The 12,572-nt window shown below is 42.1% G+C and overlaps 1 protein-coding gene across 1 annotated transcript in view; it reads right to left on the reverse strand.

The window, feature by feature from the left end:
* Positions 1-3,834: 3,834 nt before the first annotated feature.
* The window catches only part of bves (blood vessel epicardial substance), a 46,471-nt gene continuing 37,733 nt past the window's right edge, over positions 3,835-12,572 (reverse strand). The window contains exons 8-9 of the mRNA XM_052024083.1: positions 8,680-8,759; positions 3,835-4,126 (exon numbers count right to left, since the gene is read on the reverse strand). Coding sequence (XP_051880043.1) covers positions 8,680-8,759 — 80 coding nt within the window. The 3' untranslated portion in view covers positions 3,835-4,126. The remainder of the gene's footprint in view (positions 4,127-8,679; positions 8,760-12,572) is intronic.

A 12,572-nucleotide genomic window follows, 5' to 3' on the forward strand; every position in this document is an offset into this window, starting at 1 on the left:
GGTATATAAAATATTGAGAGGAATAGATAGACAGTCAGCGCCTCCTTCCCAGGGCACCAATGCTCAAGACGAGAGGTCATGGCTTTAAGGTTATGGGTGGGAGGTTCAGGGGAGATGTCAGAGGGAGGTTTTTCACCCAGAGAGTGGTTGGTGCATGGAATGCACTGCCTGGGGTGGTGGTGGAGGCAGATACATTGAACAGGTTCAAGAGCTTGTTGGATAGGCGTATGGAGGAACGTGAGATAGAGGGATATGCGGGAGGAAGGGGTTAGGTAGTGTGAGGGTGGTCTGATGGACGGCACGACACGGTGGGCCGAAGGGCCTGTTTTGTGCTGTATGGTTCTATGGTTTGTTACTCCAGATTCCAGCACTTGCAGTCTCTTATGTCTCCATTGTGGGTATCAGTGCCTTGTAATGGGAAATGCCAGAACCGTGAGACAAGGTTCAAAGGGCATAGAATTATAGGGAAGTGTGATTAAAACAAATTGCTGCAACGTTAACATCTCAGCAAAGAGTGAACAGAAGTATGCCGAGCTCTGAAACAATTTAAGAGGATAAATAATGGTGGGTTATTTCTAGTAGTTGGTGATTGGAAGGAATAAAGTACCAGCAGAGTAAGACGTTAGTAGAAATTATAGAATATATTTCTGCAAATGCATATTGAAACTGATATTGAAATGACATAAGGAATAAAAATATTATTGACGCCAGGATACAGAGAAATGCAAATTGAGTAATTACTGTCAGGCTCTATCATTGGCCCAGTCAATGGGCTGATTGATCCTCTTCTGTGCTGAAATTTCTGTCATACTATGAACTCATGGAGCAAAGAGAAGGAAAGAATAAGTACAGGATACAGGGTCCCATACATTTAGAAGTGTAGGTCAGTTTCTTATCTGTGGTTATCGGGTGTGGAATGCAATGACAACCATTTCAGGTGGAATTGTGCCATTCCAGAAATTCACCCGGCCACTTCTGCTCTCAAGTTACTCTTCCACATCTCACACAATGTATGTCGCTAACCAAATAAAGTCATTCCCCATTGCTGTAATTTTTGTTCCTTCCTGTCTAAGAACCTGGAGTCTATTTCTTTCAACTTCAGTGCGAGAAATTAGTGGGTAAGTAAAGAAAGATAGTATTTAGCTGTGTGGTTAGATGTAGCTAATGTTTACAGCTCAGTCTTACACAAAATGATTGAGATTACAGTGAGGCAGCTCTGTGTAGTAGAACACATTCAGCTGGTATTTCCTACAACATGGGAGGCAATTCAGCCAACTCATAGAGCAGTGTCATTCCCCCATTAATTTTCCCTGGAACCTATTCCCTCCACGTTCCCATCAATTTCCTCTAGATCCCATCACTCACCATATTAGGGGCAATTTGGAAGTAACTGGAGCATCCAGGGGAAACCCAAGCAGTCATAGGGAGAATATGCAAACTCCACATAGACAGCACCAGAAGTCTGGGTTAATCCCAGGTCATTGGAACTGTGAGGCAGCAACTCTACTAGCTGTGCCACTCTGCAAATATTTTAACAGGTATTTGTCTCTGAAATAGCACATGGCAAATTGTTTAAAATCTTGGGTTATTAACTGGAAGTACTGTCTCACCCTTGTTAGCTGAAGCAGCAAACGGTGCTAAGGAGGATAAAATGGACTGTACCCCACTGATTTATACAATAGCATTTATTTATCCATATTCCGTTTCATCTGTAACTCATCGCCCCAGGTGCAAATCCTGCCAAGCTGTTCATAAGACCTCAGCTGCCCCCTCTAACTCTAAACTATGGTGTCATCTGCAAAATTAACAACCTTATACTGAGACTGGCAGTCTGGGCCTTTGTACGTTCCAGAAATGAGTCCCAGCACACTTCCCTGTAACATTCACAGAATACTCAGGCCATTGTGTTCCAGCTCCCTTTATGCCTCCGCTCCACTTCCTAACCTTTAGTCAGCTACTGATCCACATCCATGACTCATCCTTGATAACCATCAGCTCTTCAGTGGAACATTTCATTGAAAACCTTTTGTAAAAGAAATGTGATATGTCATGTGGCTTCTTCCTATTAAATTTGGATGGACACTCCACAAAAACATCCAATAGGTTGCTTATGCAAGAGCTATACCACTGAAAGGCACGCTGACTGCCGTTCACAAGGTTATTTGAATGCAGTATTCTTTCATTTTATTTTTAATTATTTATTCCATTGGTTTTAGGACTATTGAGACCATTCATAGATCAATGACTGACAGGTAAAGCCCCAGCACCATTCTGGAATGTCTGCACACTTCGAACCTACTGATCAGTGTGTTCAACAAATCTCTTAAAATAACCAGCAGTGCTTCAATCATTTCCTCCCCTGCGTTGGCAGGTATCCAAGGAAACAGAAAGAAACGTAGAGGTGAGAGATTTAGCAAGTGAATTCCAGAGCATTAAGTCGAAGGCAGCTGAAGGCGCAGCTGTCAAAGCTGCAGCAAAGAAAATAAAGGTAAATAAAAGGCTAGAAGTGGACAGCAAAATGAAGGCAATGGTAGCACAGCGGTTAAGTTACTGGATTAATATCTAAGTGTCAGGAGATACAAGCAGCTGGGGAATTAAATTCAAGTAATTGTATAAAATGGGATAAAAGTCTCATTTTAGTTATGGTCACAGGAAGTTACTCTTCTGCTCTTAGATATGCATCTGGTCACTAATGTCCTCCAGAGGGCGAAGCCTGCCATCATTACAGGGTCTGGCCTGGACGTGAGTCACAGGTATACGGATGACTTTTAACTGCCCTCTAAAATGATCTTATAAGCCATTCAGCTCAGGAGTAACTGGGGACAGAAAATAAATGTTGATCCAGTCAGTGATACCCAGGTGCCAATAACAATAAACAAAAACTCACAATGAATAGTTAACTCGTGCCCGTTAATCAATGCTTGATTCCAAGATAAAGGAATCTTTGAACTCCGTTATTCATACCCCATTTCTGACAACCGCCCTTTTATAAAGGTGAAAGGATTTTTTTTTGTACGCCTTAAAATTCAATGTTAAATGATTGAAAATTGACAACCCACTGTGAGACAATGACTGTCATTTCCAGGTAGTTTCAAGTCATCTTGGAAATTTGATCAGGGACCTCTGCAGCAGTTCACCCTTGCAAGCCCAACACAACATCTGTGTTGGTCATCAATAGGATGACATCATTCCTCACATAGCCTTCACCCTTGGAGCACCATGAGTGTGGCAAATTGAACCAAAATGTCCCATCCCTAAGATTTCAGACTCCCTGATGTCTTGACTCCAATATTCTGGCCTAGTTCTCAAATATTCTGGATTTACAGAAACTGGGACAAGAATTTGAGGATTTCCACAGCCACCTGCAAATCTAAGGAGAGCTTGTTAATTTGTAACTGGGTGAGTGAGAAAATGAATCATTACTGACAAACTTATCATTGTACAACATGAATGTTTTCTGATTGAGACAGCAAGGAGTTCCTTAATAAACAGCTCGTTTCTAGGCCAAAACATCTTCAGTAGCCTAGACTATTCAAATGACTTTCAACTTGACTTTGGCATACAGAGATGCGAGGGAGATTATTTTTATACCGAGAACAAACACCTCTCTCACTGACCCTCATCCATCATTTCCATTCATTAACCTTAATACAGCTAAATAAGTGGGACTGAACTAATCTGCCTTTAATGTTTATTACAATTACAGATCTTGAACCAAAATGTGATTAGCAGGGGAGGCATTAAGTGAGATGGTGCTTCAATGAAATGGCTGAAGCGTTAGTGAGCATTTGGTTGCTTGTAAAGGCTCAAGCAATATGATGTTCAAGTGCTTTATTTAACAATCAACAGTTAGGAAAGTGACAGACAGTGATGAGGTGATAAAAGGAAATGAACATATGCCAAATCCTGGACCTCTGTGTATATTACACAGTCCCTGTAGCTAGCTGTGTGTCAATGCTTTACTGCTTAAAAGCAAGAAAACTTGTTTGTAAGATGCTTGTACGCTCAGATCAGGACCAGTTGGGAGCAGCGTGGACAACTGGTGAAGGCGGCTCAAAGACATCATCCTCAATACTCTCTTCAATGGGTCTCATTTTTCCTGAAGTCCTAGAATATGGGGACCTCTCTGTTGTACATAAAAGAAACAGAAACAAAAATAAAAAAATCTCTGCAATCAAATGCTCTCAACCAAACTAACTCACAATAATACATGCAGATTATTTTTTTTTGTATATAAATTTGACCTGTGGACCTGTTCTATCTTTTTCCACAACTATTTTAAAACAAATAGAATTGTGGTTACTGAACCGTAAGTGCTCCCCAACGGCCACTTCCGTTACTTGGCCCGCCTCGTTCCCTAAGAGGAGGTCCAGGATTGCTCCTTCCCGAGTACGTCCCTCTATATATTGTGTGAGGAAACTGTCTTGGACGCACCGCACAAATTCTGCCCCTAATGTGAAAGAATTAACCAATAGATTATGAGAAAATGTTAATTTACACATTTGGGACTTTCTTGTACACATGCTGTTTGGGGTTTTTATTTATCTTCAATTGTATATTTTCCTCGCTTTGGGAAAATGCAAGTCTCAGTTACGTTGTGTTACATCATGGAACTGTTACAGCACAGAAGGTGCCCGTTCTGCCCATCAAGTACATATCAACTCCTAATAGAGCAATCTCCTCATTCTCATTTCCCTGCACCCTGCTCTTTCCCCATTGCCTTACAAATTATTCCCTATCAATTCCCTTCTGACAGCACTGATTGAATCTGTTTGTACCACTCATAAAGCCAGTGAATTCAAGATTATTTAAAGATCTTGTTTATTTAAACAAGATTTACCTCACATTTTGTATCTTTTGTCTAAAATTTCGGATCTGAGACCTTTGAACCATGAGATTCTAAACCATTTACAAGCTTGTACATCTCTATCAAATCTCCTATGAACCTTCTTGACTCTGAGGAGAACAATCCCAGCTTCTCCAGTGTAACGTTATAATTGAAATCCCTCATCCCAAGTAATTTGTGTAAGTTTTTACTGCATCTTCTCCATGGCTTTGAGTTCCTTCCTAAAGTTCGCCAACCAGAGCAGGATGAAATATTTCAGCTCTGGCCTAATCATGTTGTAAAGGTTCAACATAACCTCCCTGCTTTTGCACTCTGTGCCTCTATTTACGAATCTCTGAATTCCACATTCTTTAACCACTCTCTCAACATTCCTCTGAACTTTAAACAAATTCTACACATGTACATGCAGATCTCACAGTTCCAGTACCCCTTTTAAAATTGCATGACTTTGACTATATTGTCTCTTCTAATTTGTTCTGCAAAAGTGTACTGCATTCAGTGTTCATGATGTGATCTCCTCTGCACTGGAGAAACAAAACACAAAGTGGGTGACTGCTTCACAGAGAACCTGTGTTCTGTCAACTCATGGACAACTCAAAGTTCCCAGTTACCTGCCAATTAATTCTCCATCCCACCCTGACCCATCTGTCTGTGGCATTCAGCACTGTTACAAGACTTAGTACAAGCCCGAGGAACTGCACCTCCTCTTCTATACAGGTACTTTGACACTTTCTGGACTCAATATTGAATTCTGCAACTCACTTTCTCCGTCTGTATCAGAACTGGCCATTTCCGCTATAGGTCATCCACCTGTGATTTTCGACTCACCTCTTCTCCCTCCATTAGCACAGACCGATCAGTTATGTGTGTCCAGCAGCCCTGCATTTTCCAACTTTTACCCTCATTTGTTTGTATTTCTACTCCCCAGCTACTGTTCATTTTCTCGCTCTCTCTAATTTCCCCCATTAACCCAGATTACCTGTACAACTTATCCCTGCAGCAACCCTGGCTTCACCGTATCTCTGATATTCCCTTTGTTTTATCCATCTTTCCCCCAATCCTCTCTGCAACTCAAAATTCATTTATTTTCTCCATTTTTCCCTAGTTCTGATGAAGGGCCTTTGATCTGAAACATTAATCCTGTTTCTCTTCCCACAGGTGCTGCCTGACCTGCCAAATGTTTCTGGCATTTTCTGTTTTATTTTAGCTTTTCAGCATCTGTAGTTTTGTTTTTGAATGTTCATTTCTTATGTCACTCTGTACAAACTTTCATCTTCCACGTCTACCCTTTCAGCCAGCTCTCCATGCCTTCTTGCACTCTATTACTGTTGGGGTCACTGTCTATTACAATACCATATTTATGCTGTCTGCAGGTTTGGATAGTTTACTCTTTTCACCCATGTCCAAGTACTAAATATATGAAAGCAGTGGTCCCAGCAATAACTTCTAGAGAACACAGTAGTCTATCATTCCCCAAATCTGCAGAAAAAAACTATTTACTACCAGTTTCTGCTTTCTGCATTTAAGTCAACAATTCCAATCATTACACAATTAGCATGCAATTAGCATTCATTGAATTAATCCTAAGAAACTATTCTACCTCAAACAAATAAATGACAAAATGTCATCATTAGAAATTACTGCAAATTAAAACTGAACACAGTAGAATAACTACAATTGCAAAAGTATCTATGATGTTAAGACTTCTTAACTAAAGAGACTAAAGGAGCTAGGGCTGTTCTCATTAGAGAGAAGGAGGATGAGGGGAGACATGATAGAGGTATACAAGATATTGAGAGGAATACATAGAGTGGACAGCCAGCGCCTCTTTCCCAGGGCGCCAATGCTCAAAGCAAGAGGACATGGCTTTAAGGTATTGGGTGGGAAGTTCAAGGGTGATGTCAGAAGGAGGTTTTTCACCCAGAGAGTGGTTGGTGCATGGAATGCGCTGCCTGGGGTGGTGGTGGAGGCTGATACATTGGGCAAGTTTAAGAGATTGTTAGATAAGCATATGGAGGAATTTAAGTTAGAGGGATATGTGGGAGGAAGGGGTTAGATAGTCTTAGGTGTGGTTTGAAGGGCGGCACAACATGGTGGGCCGAAGGGCCTGTATTGTGCCATATTGTACTATGGTTAAATTTATCTATTTCCTTCCTTATAAACTCTTAGTTGCCAAGCTCCCATGGCTGACTTGAGGTCTTTGCAGATAGATATTTTTATCCATCCATTGGTACCAATCATTATTGTGTAAATGGAACTGGATGTTTTTGACAATAAAGTACTTCTCTGAGTTATACAATCAACCTGAAATTTCATGGACAAGACACTCTGCATTAGTAAGTCTTCTGCAGTCACTCCTAACCAATGTGAAAGCATTACATTCAGGTTTAACACTTCTTGTGGATGCAAGCATACACTCCAAATGCAGGTACATGCACCAGTCTAGTGATGAGCAAACCTTTTAAAAACAATCAAAACTCAACATATAATTTGAGAAAGAAATTTACATTTTTAAACATCTCTGAACATTGAAGTTGCAAGCTGCAATTTGACATGACCAAATTCAACATGAATTCAATTAGCAAAATGGAATACACAAAGATGTGTTTCCTGAAGGCAGTTGTATGCTTATGCTAAACAATCACTGTTTATTTGTCATTAGGTGCAGCCTGTTTATTGTTGGAAAGAACAGATAATCTGGCTTATTTCAATGTTAAAAATAAAAAACTATTTCACATCCAAATTTCAGCCATCAAATCCAAATATTCAGAACAAACTAGACGCTCATCGTTAATCACACAACAGGTGTCTCAGACCAGTAAGTACAACAGACGGACAAAGCCACACCAGGTTTTCAAGCTCATGCCTGGGTAAGATTCTGATGATCTGCCTACATGTATGTTTTACTGTTATAATTCTGCAAAATTTTCACCCTGCACCAGAGAGAAACTGCAAAGCTTGCATTGAAATCCCACAGACCAAGGACCAAGCTATATAGTATGGAACACTTATCCACGGAACATTGCAGTACAGACTGCAAAATTGGCTATTCTACAATACGTGATTCTGAAATTTATATATTTGTATAAGAATCATCAGAGGGCAGCAACAAGGGGGTTGTGGCAAATTCTCCTAACACAATCATGAATGATGCAACATTTTCTTTTTCAGTAGGTCTAGTCAAGAAAAAAAAATCACAGGCAGATCTGAATGTTAAGCAACCACTGAAATCTGGTCAAAATTCCACTGTTACAAAAGTAATCTGACTACACATGAGACAGATTATAACCAGGCATCCTCTTTATTGAGAAAAAGGTAACCTAATCACTCAAGTATGCTTCAGTTTGGAGTTATGAATTAGACAAAATAACTAATCCTTATTTTATTATCCTTACAATCAGATTTGTTAAAAGTGGAAGGAGTACCATAAGCTGAACTGTTTTCAAGGACCAGTGAGAGCTCACCGGATGCTGCTGGAACTGCAGCTCAAAACTATGATCTCCAGCAAAGGAAGTGCATATTTTATTATCTGGTGTGCACACAACAATATTCATCTCCTCTTCTTCAATTAGTGTCAGGGGATCTCATAGGTTCAGCTCAGGAGGCACCACTTCAGCAAGTGCAGCCTCTATCAGTCCTACTACACCAGATCATGAGCCTTTGACCTGGAGTAGTGGTTCATCCTCAACCCATTTATTACAAACCCTTCTAAGGGCTCCCTGGTTAACAGATACCATCACAAAAGCAATAAGCACATTTTCCTCCGAAGACCTACGGATTTAATCAAAGCTTTACTTTAATTAGAAAAACATAAATTGTGTGTTTGTACTGACTCAGAGACCTTTCATCTTCAGGAATCGGGACCATGTAGTTAGTTGCAATTGGGCCAAGGATGAAGAATCAGCAGTTGTTTCTGATCAGGAAAATAAGAGCGGTCTTGTAAGTTAGTTCCTTTTTAGAAAATGGGAACAGTATAAAGTGTTAACTTCAAGCACAAAAAATTCACAGGCACACACAAGGGAGCAGGCAGTTACCATTACGGTCTTGAATGTGTACAGACGGGTATGGAATTAGGTCAGAGGACAGAAGCAGCTGAGCTTTAATCAGCTGGGCTACATGAAAAAGGATGAATCTGCTTTGGAAATTTGAAATCAGATTTCAAGTCATACAGTTTGTTACTGTATGACAACAAGATGCAGAAAATGCAGAAAAATATTTTTTTGTTTTACTTAATTCTACCTTAGGAAGCTAGGTAGAACCCTTCCTCTGAAAATTTGATGAGTAATTTAGTAACTTCAGACTATTCTGCACAATCTAAAATCATTTTCACACCATGCTTTTTGATACTCTTATAAATCCATGTAGCTGAGTGTTTGACTCGGTCAGTTTGGAGTCTACGAGCATGAAATGTAACTGGATTTAGAATGGAAGAGGTGAGTTTCTGAGCGTGAGCTGGCGAGTTTCACCTTGCAAGAGTCTAAACAAGGCACATTTGCAAATTGTTACCTGCTGATTGGCTTATCAACAGCAGCAAATAAAGGTAAGGCAAGTATCAGCAGAGTGGCCATTTTGGGAGTGGCCAGTGTTGGAGTGAGGAGCTGAGGCTTTGGTTCAAGAGGCTTTCAGGAGAAGAGGTGAAGGTAAGTCTCTGGTAAATTTCTTTCTTTCTTTGATTGGGTGTTCCCTGTAGTGCAGAGTAGTGAGAATGGCTCCAGGGTCAGTGGTGTGCTCAGCTTGTGAGATGTAGGAGTTCTGGGAGACATCCTGTCTCCCTGCTAACTATATTTGCATGAGATGCATCCACCTGCAGCTCCTTATAGACTGTGTTAGGGAACTGGAGCTGCAACTGGATGATCTTTGGCTCCTATGGGATACTGAGGAGTACAGAGACAAGAGCTACAGGGAGGCAGTCACTCTGAGGATGCAGGTAGCTGGGTGACTGTCAAAAGGATGGTGAATAGGCAGATAGTGCAGAGTACCCCTGTGGCTGTTCCCCTCAATAACAGGTATACTGCTCTGGATACTGTTGGGGGGAATGCCTACCAGAGGAAATCTGCAGTGACCAGGTCTCTGGCACTGAGCCTGGTTGTGTGGTGCAGAAGGGAAGGGGGGAGAAGAAGAGTGGTAGTGATAGGGGATTCCATAGTAAGGGGGGCAGACAGGAAATTCTGTGGACATAAAAGAGACTCCTGGATGGTATGTTGCCTCCCTGGTGCCAGGGTTGGGGATGTCTTGGATTGGGTCCACAGCATTCTTAAGGGAGAGGGTGAACAGCCAGAGGTCATAGTACATATTGGTACCAATGACATCAGTAGGAAAAGAGATGAGGTCCTGAAGAAGGAATATAGGGAGTTAGGTAAGAAGCTGAAAAGCAGGACCTTAAGGGTAGTTATCTCTAGATTGCTGCCTGTACCATGTGCCAGTGAAGGTAAGAATAAGATGATTTGGCAGATGAATGTGTGGCTGAGAAATTGGTGCAGGGTTTCAGCTTTACTGATCATTGGGATCTCTTCTGGGGAAGGTATGACCTGTACAAAAGGGATGGGTTACACCTGAACTGGAATAGGACCAATATTCTTGTGGGCAGGTTTGCTAGAACTGCTGGGGAGGGATTAAACTAGTTTGGCGGGGGATGGGAACCAGAGTGATAGGTCAGAGCTTGGTTCATTTACTGGACAAGTAGATGCAGAGTGTAGAAAGACTGAGGAAGGATAGGCAGTTGAAAGGGCAAAATTGCAGTCAGTTGGATGGGCTGAAGTGTCTACTTTAATGCAAGAAGTATCAGGAACAAGGCTGGTGAACTTAGTGTGGGTAAGTACGTGGCACTATGACGTGGGGGCCATTAAAGACTTGGCTGTCGCAAGGACAGGAATGGCTGCAGCATATTCCAGAGTTTAGACGTTTCAAAAGGGACAAGGGCAGAGGGAAAAGACGTGGGGGAGTGGCTTTGCTGATCAGGGACAGTGTCACAGCTGTAGAAAGGGAGGATGTCCTGAAGGAATCATCCACTGAGTCAGTGTGGGTGGAAGTCAAACAGAAAAGGAACGATCACTCTATTGGGAGTATTCTACAGACCGCCGCACCCCCCCCCCATAGCAGCAGGGATGCTGAGAAGCAGATCAGGAGGCAGATTTTGGAGAGGTGCAAAAGTAACAGGGTTGTTGTCATGGGTGATTTCAACTTCCCTAATATTGATTGGCACCTCCTTAGTGTAAAGGGGATAGATGGGACAGAGTTCCTTTGGTGTGTACAGGAAGGATTATTGACACAGTATGTGGACCGGCTGACTAGAGGAGAGGCCATACTGAACCTGGTACTATGCAATGAGCCTGATCAGGTTTCAGATCTCTTGGTGGGAGAGCATTTTGGAGATAGTGAGCATAACTCCTTGACCTTTACCACAGTCGTGGAGAAGGATAGGAGCAGATAAGGGGAAGTATTTAACTGGGGGAGGGGGAATTATGATGCTATTAGGCAGGAACTTAGGAGTGTAAATTGGGAACAGATGTCCTTGGGAAAGTACACAGTAGAAATGTGGAGGTTGTTTAAGGAATACTTGCATGGGGCTCTGGATAGGTTTGTCCCACTGAGGCAGGGTAAGGATGGTAGAGTGAAGGAACCGCGGTTGACACGAGATGTAGAATATCTTGTCAAGAGGGAAAAGAAGAAGCTTGCTTAAGGTTTAGAAAGCATGGATCAGACAGGGCTCTTGAGAGTTACAAGGTAGCCAGGAGGGAGCTTAAGAATGGACTTAGGAGAGCTAGAAGGGGGCATGAGAAGGCCTTGGTGAGTAGGATCAAGGAAAACCCCAAGGTGTTCCATATGTATATGAAGAATAAGAGGATGACTAGAGTGAGGGTAGGACCAATCGGGGATAAAAGAGGAAATCTTCCTGGAGTTGGAAGGGGTAGGGGAGGTCCTCAATGAATGCTTTGCTTCTGTAGTCACCAGAGAGACCTTGGCTTTTGTGAGGATGGCATACGACAGACTGATATGCTAGGGCACATCGATGTGAGGAAGGAGGATGTGCTGGAACCATTGAAAAACATTAGGATAGATAAGTCACTGGGGCTGGACAGGATATATCCAAGGTTATTACAGGAAGCTAGGGAAGAGATTGCTGTGCGTTTGACTATCTTTGCATCCTCACTGGCCACAGGAGTGGTGCTGAATGATTGGAGGGTGGCAAATGTTCTTCCTCCCTTTAAGAAAGGAATTAGGGATAACTCTGGGAATTACAGACCAATGAGTTTCTTCAGTGGTGGGCAAATTCCTTTCTCTAAGGATCTTCTCCAGTATTTATGGGCATTTAGAGAAGCATAGGCTGATTAGGGATGGGCAGCATGGCTTTGAGGGGCAGGTCATGCCTCACCAGCCTGACTGAATTCTTTGAGGATGTGACAAAGCACACTGATGAAGGTAGAGCAGTGAATGTTGTGTACGTGGATTTTAGTAAAGCGTTCGATAAGGTTACTCATGGCAGGCTTATTTAGAAAGTCAGGAGGCATGGGATCCAGGGAAACTTGGCTGTGTGGATTCAGAATTGGCTCACCCATAGAAGATGGTGGTGTAGATGATGCTTATTCTGCCTGGAGGTCAGTGACCAGTGGTGTTTTGTGGGTATCTGCTCTGGGACCCCTGCTCTTTGTATCATCAGCAAACTTACTAGCCCACCCTTCCACATCTTCATCCAAGTCATTGATAAAAATCAAAGGCTGGTGATGTT

This window comes from Pristis pectinata, chromosome 10 (genome assembly GCF_009764475.1).
Source record: "Pristis pectinata isolate sPriPec2 chromosome 10, sPriPec2.1.pri, whole genome shotgun sequence".
NCBI lineage: Eukaryota > Metazoa > Chordata > Chondrichthyes > Rhinopristiformes > Pristidae > Pristis > Pristis pectinata.